Source organism: Notothenia coriiceps, unplaced genomic scaffold, assembly GCF_000735185.1.
Source record: "Notothenia coriiceps isolate Sejong01 unplaced genomic scaffold, NC01 NC01_scaffold00001552, whole genome shotgun sequence".
NCBI classification, from domain to species: Eukaryota; Metazoa; Chordata; class Actinopteri; order Perciformes; family Nototheniidae; genus Notothenia; species Notothenia coriiceps.
This window is the reverse complement of record NW_011334253.1, coordinates 1-11,561: the sequence shown is the minus strand read 5'-3', so window position 1 is coordinate 11,561 and position 11,561 is coordinate 1. Positions and strand designations below refer to the sequence as shown.

At 41.1% G+C, this 11,561-nt stretch overlaps 1 protein-coding gene and 1 long non-coding RNA gene across 2 annotated transcripts; both read right to left on the bottom strand.

The window, feature by feature from the left end:
- Positions 1–2,348: 2,348 nt before the first annotated feature.
- LOC104962741 (uncharacterized) lies at positions 2,349–2,860 on the bottom strand. Its single transcript, XR_800238.1, has 2 exons — positions 2,789–2,860; positions 2,349–2,556 (listed from the first exon to the last, which is right to left on the bottom strand). It is a non-coding gene; the product is annotated as an uncharacterized lncRNA (long non-coding RNA).
- Positions 2,861–4,116: 1,256 nt separating this feature from the next.
- tsen54 (TSEN54 tRNA splicing endonuclease subunit) lies at positions 4,117–10,558 on the bottom strand. The gene is made up of 10 exons (XM_010791228.1): positions 10,488–10,558; positions 9,375–9,533; positions 8,730–8,793; positions 8,556–8,639; positions 8,366–8,464; positions 8,237–8,289; positions 6,950–7,057; positions 4,984–5,446; positions 4,346–4,484; positions 4,117–4,211 (listed from the first exon to the last, which is right to left on the bottom strand). The coding sequence occupies exons 1-10, from the start codon at positions 10,541–10,543 to the stop codon at positions 4,147–4,149; spliced, it is 1,290 nt and encodes a 429-aa protein (XP_010789530.1). The 5' UTR covers positions 10,544–10,558; the 3' UTR covers positions 4,117–4,146.
- Positions 10,559–11,561: the final 1,003 nt, after the last annotated feature.

The window sequence follows — 11,561 nt, the reverse complement described above, 5'->3', positions numbered from 1 at the left end:
GCGGGGCTTATGGGGATCTTCCTTTAAAGTGATGTTTAAAACTCAGTTAATGGGGCTCATTCACTGGCGCTTCCACAAACAACAACCAACATAATTATTACATTCAAATGAAGTACATTATTCAAGTTTACGTTCACTTTGGATAATAACACGGGAGAAATTAGCAGAAGCGCTCTCTTTTCCTCTCTCCCTCCTGACAGCCTGTCAGTATCTCATGCAGCTCACTGATCCAATAATGACTGAACCGACCGTGAATAATAAATATATTTATAACTAGTTTAGTTTGTTCCAGAGCTATATAAAATAGCTAAGTGTGTTAGGTCTAACTCTTGTGTGTGTTTCGCTCCGCTCAGCGGTCCGTCACAGCGGTCCGTCACAGCGGGTGGAGCTGCAGGTTTTCTGCTTCACACACGTTGCATACCGCTATTTTACTGTCTTTTTCTGACACCTTAAAATACTGCCAGACTGGTGAAGCCATTTTGGTGAGCTTGTTTTGCCGCGCACAGAGAAAATTGTCATGTATTTTACCACATAATTTTACGTCATACGATCGGCTCTCGCGATCTGCATTTTTAGAGAGCACCGATCGATCGGCAGAGAGTGAGTATTGGTCGATATCGATAACCCTAACACTTTTTTGTCACAAAAGTGCTACACAAACCAAAACCAAACCCCTGTTTCCAGGTAATAATTAACACTTATTATTTCATATATTTAAAAAAAATATGATTGTAGGCCTAATTGTCCCTATTGGTTTCACTTCACTTTTCATGACAGTAAAAAAAGTTGTTGAATTCCGTTCTATGTGGTATTTAAAATGCAGAAACCCTTAGTAAGTAAACCCTAATGACCTACCTGCTGTGTGTACACATGGAGCAAACATTTAGTGCAGATTGGCATTAAATTAGTGACTTTATTGTTCATTGGGGTCAGAAAACATTCACCTGAGAAAGATAAAGAGATTGGACTTGATGTACCTTCAACTCCTCTCTATGCTATCACAAATAATGGTTTACAAACACATAAAGACAGAGTGACAAAGGAGCGAGACGCTGCGGCTCCTGCGTTTGTCACCGGCCTTGTAGTGCTCTTGAAATATGATGTTTGTGTATTGTTCTGTGATGAAGAGGGCATCATTCAGGCGATGACTTTGTGTTTGTCCGCTCAGGTTACAAGCATCAGACGAGTGGAGGATTAGTTTCAATGTTTATCAGCCTGACACGGTGGCTGACTTCAAGAAGAGCAACCCGGGGAAACCTTACACACGGATGTGTGTTTGCAGGTAAGCAATCACAACAACTGCTCGTGTTTACACAAGATGGGCTGACAGGAAACAACAGACCTGTGACTCAAATTAAATAAGTTGTATAGGGCTGAAGATATAGGCCCTTTTGTGTCTCTGGGTGGAAGACTAAAGCCGCCTAACTAAAGACCTGAACGAACTCCTTAGGTTCTTGGGAACAAAGGAAGGGTTCGGTCTGATTGTTGCCCTGCTACGGTCACCCCGGATCAAAAGGCAACTCGGGTGCACCGACAGAGCGGTCAGCTCGCACACTCTCTTGGCCGAAGTCAAGAGGCGCTTTCACACCGCAGTACTTTTCCCACAAAGGTTCATGAGAACTTAGTTCATCAGAACTCTTTAGTTCTGATGAACTAAGTACAGATCGCGTTCACACCGGAATAAGTCCCTGGGGGTGGATTAGGCAAATGAAGCCGCTGACGTCACTTCTTCTTCTTCTGCTTTGGGTTTACTGGCAGGCCGCAAACAACTTCACGGCGTATACTGCCGCCCAAAATCCCCGGCCGGATGTAAATCGCCAGAGCGTTGGCACCTCCTTATCTCCACCGCTCCCATGTTTTATTTTGTGTTGCCATAAGTTAGTCTCTCTGCGTTTCTGCGCTGGGCTAATGCTAATGCTAATAATGCTAATGCTAATAATGCTAATGCGAGAATAATAAAATGGTGGCTTCACAACACTTTTTTTGAGTTTTACGGGGCGTGGTTTGCAATCCGCCCAGCCAATCAGAAATATAGCTCTTTTCTCACAAGAGAGCCACATGAGAGTCCCTGCTCTCTAGCAGGGACGGAAAAGGGGGTAAAAAGGTTCTCATGAACTAATTTTAGTTCCGGCTCTTTTTGGTGTGAACGCGACATTTCGGAAGTATATCGGAACTAAAGTGGGAAAAGTACTGCGGTGTGAACGCGGCTCATTATTCAACACGGGAATGTGCTGCATTAGAGTCCAACACAAGCTGCTGTTCCCCCTGCAGTGGAGGATTCCATTTGCATTCACTTCACTGGTTATATTTGGCGAAGAAGGCTCAAAGTGAGTGGCCATATCATTACATTTTTATTTTAATCTCGAGCATTCAAAAGACCATTTACATTCATGCCGTATTCACACTTTCACGCTCTCTTCTTCCCCTTGCTCTCACTTCTTCCTCGCCTTTCTTCCATCTGTCTTTCATGTCTCTACATTAGCAGCGGCTGCGGGAGGGGGGGCTTTCGGCTTCTCTCTCCGACGTCCTTGCCGCGGTTTTTCTGCAGCTGCTGGCCTGCGATAAAGAGAGGAAAGAGGAGAAGTTTGCACACTAATTACGACACGATAATGAAAAGGCACTTGGTGAGAAAGGCACAGAGAAAGCGAAGGTCAAACAGTCATTAATGTAAAGTGAATAGAGTCTATTAGAAAGAATCTGCAGAGGGAACAGAGATTACTGGAGAGAGAGAGGGGGGGTGGATAAAGTAATGTGTTTTTGACTGTAGATAGAAGTTAGGAACATTTACCGCTCACACTGGCAGTACTGCTTGGGCTGCAGAGGCAGGCGGCCCATTTTCATCTTTAGATATCTTTTCTGCAGCGAAAAAAAAAAAGGAAAATCACATTTTAATTTCTGTTGTTTGTCTCTGTAATACATCCGCCTTCATCCCACAGAATAATTTCAATCTACAAAGACGCACGTGAAGACTTATTAGGCGCTTTCACACCGCATTACTTTTCCCACAAAGGTTCATGAGAACTTAGTTCATTCTCTTTAGTTCTGATGAACTAAATNAAGTCCCATCTGTCTGCCAAGGCCTTCGGCCCCTAATCTAGTTGTTGTTTTTAGGGATGCTCCAATCGCCAATTTTGGAGCCAATCGCCAGAATCAGTAATACTGATTCTGGCGATTGGCTCCAAAATTGGCGATTGGAGCATCCCTAAAAACAACAACTAGATTAGGGGCCGAAGGCCTTGGCAGACAGATGGGACTTGAGGGCCCTTTTGAAGGCGTCAAGCATGGAGATGTTGCAGATCTCCACAGGAAGAGCGTTCCAGAGGGTGGGACTGGCCATCGGGACGTTCGGGAAGAATCCCGATGGGCCGGTACTGAAGTGGGCCGGTCGGACGATGTGGGCCGGTCGGATAAGTCAATAGAACTCCCCGTTGGCAATTTACTAGCGGTATTTACTAGTGGTACCGAAGTGGGCTGCTCGAGAGTCCCGGGCAGATTTTTAGTCCCAGTCCGCCCCTGGGGCTGCCACACTGAAGGCTCTGTCCCCGAAGGTTTGCAGGTTGGTGCGGGGGGTGGTAAGCAGGCCAGAGTCTGAAGACCGCAGGTTCCGGGGTGGGGCATGTAATAATGCGAAGGATGTCCGATAAGTACTGGGGGCATGGGCATGGAGGGACTTGTAGGTGAGGAGGAGGACTTTGTAGGTTATGCAGGACTTGACCGGCAGCCAGTGGAGGTGGATGAGGATGGGGGTGATGTGCTGCCACGGCTTTGTATGTGTGAGTGCCCTAGCAGCACATTTTTGTCAGTAAGTCTCAGCTGAATGTAAACATAATTCCTAGTTTACATAAAAGAGCCTGCCAGCTAACCAATCAGAGCAGACTGGGCTCTGGTTTCAGACAGAGGGTGAAAAGAGGTGCTGCAGCACAGGCAGTATGAGAAAAACAAAGACCTTTTTGAACATTAAAGCATGGAGACATGTCACAGTAGAGACACTAAATACTAATATGAACCTGAAGATAAGCATAATTTGTCTTCCTTGAGCAATTTAGTTTTTATTATGGCAGGGCTGTTTTCCAGTTTATTCGCTCCTCATTAGATAAGGAAAATAATTTTCACTATCAGTGTGATAACAGGAAAGGGAAACAATGCCTACCTGGACGCTCCCTCAAGCAAATGTGTAGATTTAATCACGCTGATTTTATCTAGCAGCTCCCCTGAAAGAGAAAAAAAAACAAAGTTTACATCAAGAATTCAAGGTAATATGGGGTGAGTATTCGACATACAAATGATCATCCATTTGTGGGTTTCTTTCAGAATTCATTTATAGACTAGATCCATGTGATCTCACCAGTGGGGATTGGTTGTCTCGGGTCATGTAAAGGAGTGACCTCCCCGTCCCACAGGTGTGTCGCTCGGCCTTTACTCCTCCTCCCCTGCCGCCTCTCCATCAGCTGCCGATACTCCGCCCAGTTACTGCAGCGCCTGACCTAAAGGAACATATTAATTTTCCAAATGAAGATTCCAACTCAATTTGTGTTGAACAGTTGCATTTCGAAATCATGTTACATAGAGGTTCATACAGATTAAAGAGGCCGTATTATGCTTTTCCCCTTCCTGTAGTGTTATATAGGTTTTTGTGCATGTAAATGGTCTGGCAAAGGCTAAAATCCCAAAGTTTCTCTCCCCCCCACTTTTCTTCAACAATATAGAGACATCACTATGTAACATGTGCTTTCATTGGCTAGCAAACCAACCAAATGTAAGTGTAGTCTACGTGATAACAGCTAACCTAGTTTCAGACAGAGGGTGAAAAGAGGTGCTTTGCTTGCATATTACCCACTTACTTTTTGATAAATATGGCAAATAATTCTGTACTTTTCCTATTATTCTGAGTTTGTTTCTTTATGGTTTATTGCAATGATATGTAATAATTTCATTTAACTTAAGACTTTTAACAATCCGTAGGAACGCTGTCTAACTACAAACCTCTCTGTCCTTGTCCGAGCGATGCCTTCGCTTCTCATCTTCTCTCATCAGCTCCTTCGAGGACATCTTGACATCCCGCAGGTTGATCCTGGTCCTCCAGGGGTCGACGTCACAGACCCCCACTGCCAGAGCCCCAGGGAGCAGAGAGGGGTCAGGTGATACCAGGCAGCTGGAGGGGCGCTCCCTGCTGGAGCCCAGGTCAGGGAAGGAGATGGAGCTGAAGTCCCAGCGTGAGGCAGCAGAGGCGGGCTGGTGATCAGATCGCTCCCCGACATCATCCTGCATCCACCAGGTCCTGACCCCACCCTCGTTTCCTGGACTTGCAATGGCAGTCTGGGTGCTTGAAGTTTCTGGAGAAATAGTCAGGTGGGACTCTAGAAGTTTTTTATCCTCCTGACCTTCTTGGCCGCATGTATCCTCCTCCATTCTGTCAGCTGTGGATTCTTCTTGTGCTTCAGTGTGACTGCAGCATTACAAAAAATATGCCATAGCTTTGTTATAATTGGAATTAACGATATTACTTGAATAACTATTAAAGCAAACTTAGACCCTAGCCACACGGAGACTGTAACGAAAATTAACTGAATTTGATATCAAAAAGTCTTCCGTTCACACGCAATCAGCACCAGAAATGTGCCCGTCCACATGAGACCGCTCAACCCGCTGGAGACGCTGTAGTACATATGCCGGGCCTGTAAATGGCGCTGTACTTCCGCCACAAAATATATCAAAAGCAGCGAAGAAGACTTCACGAGCATGCATGGTTGCCATGGTTGCCCTTCTGTTTATTCTCCGGAGTAGATTTAGCAGCAGAGGTGGGGAGAGGCAGGGGCCAGGGCTCTGGGTCTTTTTCTCTCTCCCCGAGGCAAGCGTGTGCTCCTGCTGTAAATCTCCCCAATTAGTCCACCAGCAGATGAAAAACACCCACATCTCCGCCTCTTCCAAGGGACGAGGGAATCGTGTGGCAGAGTTTCAGTTAGATTTGTTTTCGCTGGTCAACATGTCCGTTAAAGTTGAAATCTTCCGGACAAAATGATAAAAGCGCCGGTCAAAGGTCTTCTTTGTTAATTATTGAGCTTTAAAACAAATGAATAACGACTCATATTATTATTTTATTATTATAAAAAGAATAATATACGGAGTCTCTCTTTTCCTCCCCCTCTCCTGACAGCCCGTCAGTATTTTCGTTATATGGAAATGATCGTATAGGGCGTAATCACGGAGCGTTGCGTCTGCAGATCTACCCACCTTAGGACCCGTTATCGTTTCTGCGTTTCCCTGTCGGCCTCGTGTGGCCGAACCGTCTATATGATAGAGAACTGTAGCGGATACGACCCATATCGTCTCCGTGTGGCTGCAGCCTTAGTTCGGCCCTTCTGCTGCTTTCAGTTTAAAAAAAATTACAAATGCAAATAAAATTGTATGATGATTATAAAAAATATATAGAAATGTCTACTTCTTTTATTGGAAGAATTGAACTTGAAAAAAAAAAAGACACCAATGAAAACAAATAATTATAATTCAAACTTCGTTCTATTGGTATTCTGTTTAAACTGACTTTTTTTCAATATCACAAAAACAATATTATGACATTATTACATGGCTTGGTTGAATGCTCGATTCTGGTTGGTCAATTTGGACATTAGAGAGGTTGATCATTTTCACTAACAGTCTGTTGCTAACGAGAATAGACTGTTGCTAAGGAGGATCAATCCGCACAATAGCGCAAGATTAGAGAAGGAAAGAGGTTAAAAGACAAAACGCTAAATTACAACAAATTGCTAGTTGAATTAAAGAAATTAATTTCACTTATTTCCCAAATTATTTGGTAGAATACATCAAACGTTGAATTAAACACAAAAGAGACTAGAGTTATAGTTATATTTTTAAGTGCAGTTTTCCTCCATGGGTGCAATATCCCAAGTTCAGTGATGATAAAAAAACGTTAAATATTGTGAAGCGATACCTGGATGTTGCGGTGGGGCTGGCGCTGCGCTTTCTCTTCAGCTGTTTCCCTGCTCTGTCACGTGACTGAGGAAGGTTCAGCTGCTTCGCATAGGACGATGTCTCAGAACTATAAAAAGCCACACACACACACACACACACACACACACACACACACACACACACACACACACACACACACACACACACACACACACACACACACACACACACACTGTCAAATCCTGGACATTTACAGCTAACATCATGTCTGTCACTAAATGATTTGGACATGATAAGACAATAGAGTAATGAAGACTGTTTAAGCCGATTTTCTTTGTTTTTTTTATCTGTTTTCATCTTGTGCTTTTTGTGATATTTCCTGTTTTTATCTAATTGTGTAACTTTGTTCTTGTTGTGTAAGTACTTTTACATTTGTTTGCCACTCGACATTTCTGAACATTAAGGCAAACTCAGTATACGTTTTCAAACTAGAATACATAACAAATAAATGTTCTGAAAGTTTGAAATATGGGTTGATATAATGATTTCCTTTTCTTTTGTCGGCACAAACCTGAGCCTGACTTTATTTATATTTGTATTATATGCACAGGCAATACAAATGGAAGTGAAAGCAACGAGAAAAATGTGGTAGCTTGGTACATTTTAAAAGTCAGGAATAATCCTTTTAAATCAAATTAGTTAGAATATTGTACCAAAGACATTGTCGCTTAGAACAATTGTCAGAGCCAGTTTACTTTTTTTGTGACAAAGTCAATTCATATTGTCCCCTATTTGTGACTTGTGTAGTCAAGGGGCTATAAAAGACTACAATACCCACGGCACCAGCATTTAAGATACAGATATACCGGAACCTGTGTGGAAGACGCCGTTGAAACACAGTTTAAAGCGTTACTCTTCGTACAACATTATATAGTTTGTTTATCTTTCATTTTTTGCCTGTTTTGTTGGCAACTATCTTAAAGGCCTATTTTTATTGTGGAACGTGTGACGAAATAATTGTATATTGATTAACCGCAAGTCTGTTTGAAACGCATCTAAGAAGTAGGAAAGAAGCCGCGACGGCAGTTAAAAAAAAGCATATTACAAACTTTATACAACCAGATGGAAAGGTAAAAGGAAATACATGAAATAAAATTGCTTGTAGCAGTTTGGCTACACATAGTGGGATACATGCTACTGTAAAAAAATGTTAAAGGTTATTTCAATATCTTAACAAATTTGGTTTGCAAAGAATTGACAAATGGCATACATTTTCCCCTTCCTGTGTCAATGAGGATGCAGTTACCTGGGATGGAATCTGTGCACCAAATAGCCAAGCCTCTTCAAATGCCCAAACACCTAAGAGATATAAAAAAAAATTGTTGGACGCAGTTCAGGCCTCCTTCAGAATATCTGTCGGGATGTTTTCTCTTACCTGATATTCCTGGAGCCTCAATGTGCTTGAGTACAGAAATGTCTCATACCCGTCCTGAATGGACAGTGGCAGCTCCTGGTAGAACACCTGCACGTTCCCCTGTTAACACAGTCACTCAAAGTAATCAGTTATCCATATTTTACAGATCACAATAGGGTAGGGGGATTGGAGAAATATAACTGCCACTCACACACTCCATCAGGTAGAGAGCCTCTTCAGGGAAGAGAAACTGCTTGCCGCCAGCAGAAAATCCCATCGTCTGCCAAAACTTCCCCTATGTAAAAAAACAAGTGTTTTCAGACTCAGTCAAAATAAAATGTAACGGGGTGTGAGTATATTGCTTTGTACACTGAGGAATACTCACAGCTGGAGACTGAAGCTCCACGATCTTCTCACTTGGAATCCATTTGGCCTTCACTAGGTTTCCCCTAAATTAAAAAGTAAAGACATTATTTTCAATGCAGCATCTGAAGCTCAACCCACATACTTTACAATTTTGGCAAAGTATATAGTAAAAATATTTTAAAAAGAAAGTGATTTTCTGGCCACCAGGGATGACCTCATTTATAACCTGGAAGTTAAAATCCCCCTTGTTGCCAAGTCAAAACGCAATAGGATTTTTTTCATTGGATTTTGAGTTGATGCAGGAAATAAACTCAATTGAAGGCAAAAATGAAATTGCCAAAAAAAATAAGCCTGAGCTATACAATGTCTATGCCTGCTTGCATAAATTCAACAGCAACAACTGGTAGTTTATTTTAACATTACTTGTATTTTTTTTGCCAGTAGGAGGAAATAAGCAGATTGCAAACATCACAATGGACAAATAGAGTGCTTCTCTCTTCTAGTATTTCTACCAAGAAAAACTACACTAGTTACTTTTTATAGAGCTGAAACCACAGTCAAATTTTATTATTTTGTGTTTGATATGTTTTTCACAATCAATCAATGACAGCAGATTTTGTCGGTGTTACTCCTGGTTTGTTGGACTGATGCCATGCCTACTCACAGTTTCTCCACTCGCTCCTCGGATATGAGGCTCCAGTGCTCATTGAGACTCTGCTCAAGTCGCTGTCTTTGCTCGTCTGAGTCATCAGGGAAGAAGTCTTTCTGTCCTCTCACCGGGATCTTGTGACTCCTGGACCGGGCTGCAAACAGTTCAGATGGGCTGGAATAAAAAAAAAAAACACGTTCACGTTCTGGCATTTTGGTAGTCTATCAATAGATAAACGCAAGAGAGAAGAAGGAATACAATCCATTAAAAGTGATGTGTCAGACTTATAGGTTATTATCACAATCCTGCATTTATTTAGAATCACTGGATCACATGTCATGGAAGATATGGGCATGTATGTCATTTGATTTTCAAAAAATAAACCTCAGAATGTTCTTAACACTATTCATATATCATAAAAATAAATATTTACGTCCTACAAAAAAATAGTTCTACTTTTTTCAGTGTAGTAATGCAATTCTGCATTGATTTGGAGTTCATTGGTCACATATGGAAGCTATTAAAAAGATTTACGGGTTTTTAATAAAGAAACTTCTGTATTTTCATCAATAATTCCATAAAAAATAGAGTGGGACACATTATGGAAGCTTTTGAAAAAAACTGAAATTATTTTTATTTAAAAATATGTATATAAAATGAATTAATATAGTCAAAATAGTGTGCCACATAAGATACATTTATTATAATGTTAACTGATACGGGCAAGTTAGCACAGAGGTATTGAGTATATCATGTTGTGTCATTTAAAAAGGTAATTTATTGACATTGTTGTATCAGAACTTTTACGATGGAGGAGAGTAGTTCCTCTGTCTGACTGAGAGACTAACAATAATGATTCATGAAATATATAATGGTATATGATGTTTCGCCACCTCTAAACTAATATATCGCTTTACGGGTTTTTAAACGTCACGTCAACTAAGGTTTCCCTGGAACCACAACCTATCTAACTGACAGTTAAAATAACCGTATGACCATGTGAACGGGGCAACTCTTAAGCCCTTACAATAAACTATGATAAAATAACAATTTGACTAAATATTACGAAAGTTATTGCTCAACCGCCAACAAATTCACTACTATTTCGCATTACCGATAATAACATACCTTAGTACTTCATTGTAAAACTTTGAGTCAGTGTCTGTCTTGTTTTGGTCGGCCATGTTTACCAGTAACAGCCAACAGCCAGCTGCTAGTAATGTTCCCCTGGTCCTAACGCCCGTTAAATTCAGTAATCGAAAGAAATCACACATACGTTTGGGGAAATAAAGAGGACCAGTGATGCCAGAATAAGGCTACACGTTTTGCTTGGGTAAAAGTAGTAATATAAAATGCAAATGCAAAACTAAAAGTACTTATGCAGAATAATATATATCATATCACTGGATTATAATAGTGATGCATTCATGTTTTCAAAAGTCAAAAGTTCAGCATTTGCTTTCAGAATGTAGTAAAGTAGAACTGAAAAGAAAATGCTTGTTCGACACAAAATTTCTGCAGTTCTGGCATTCACTGTTTATGTTAATTGTACAGTTAATCAGTTGCCATGTGTAGTGGAAACTTTTAGAGCAGGGCTTCTCAAACTCCGAACTCCGGAACGAACTACAAATCATTCCGGACCGAACCCTGTCCCATTATAACAAATACAAATTATTTTAAACATTTTTTAAAAAAACGTTCTGATGATGTCAATTAATGTATAATTTCTTGTGTCTGATGCGTTGTGAGAATGAACGTGCATATTTACTTGTGTGCGCGAGCGTGACACGCATTACAGACCGCAAGTTAACCGCAAGTTTACCTTGACTTTCTAATGCTTCTAATGCCTTTTTGCCAAAGTTCAAGGCATTGGCTACAGAAAAAACAGTGCAATTTCTCCCACTAGTTCAAGCCATCATACTATGTATGTATTGAATGTGTGTGTGTATACAGGGGCGCCGTTTGCCGACAGGAAAGGCAGGCAAGTGCTAGGGGGCCTCCAAATAAGGTAGATTAATCCAATCCAACTTTATTTATATAGCACTTTAAAACCTCCAGACCAAAGTGCTGTACAGAGAAATACATACTGTAACATATAAAACCACACAGCTCAGCTCACAAACGACTCCAATAAATAAACCAGAATAAACGTAACAATTTCAAAAATGTAATTTCTTTAAAAAAAAAAAGAACAATAAAAAA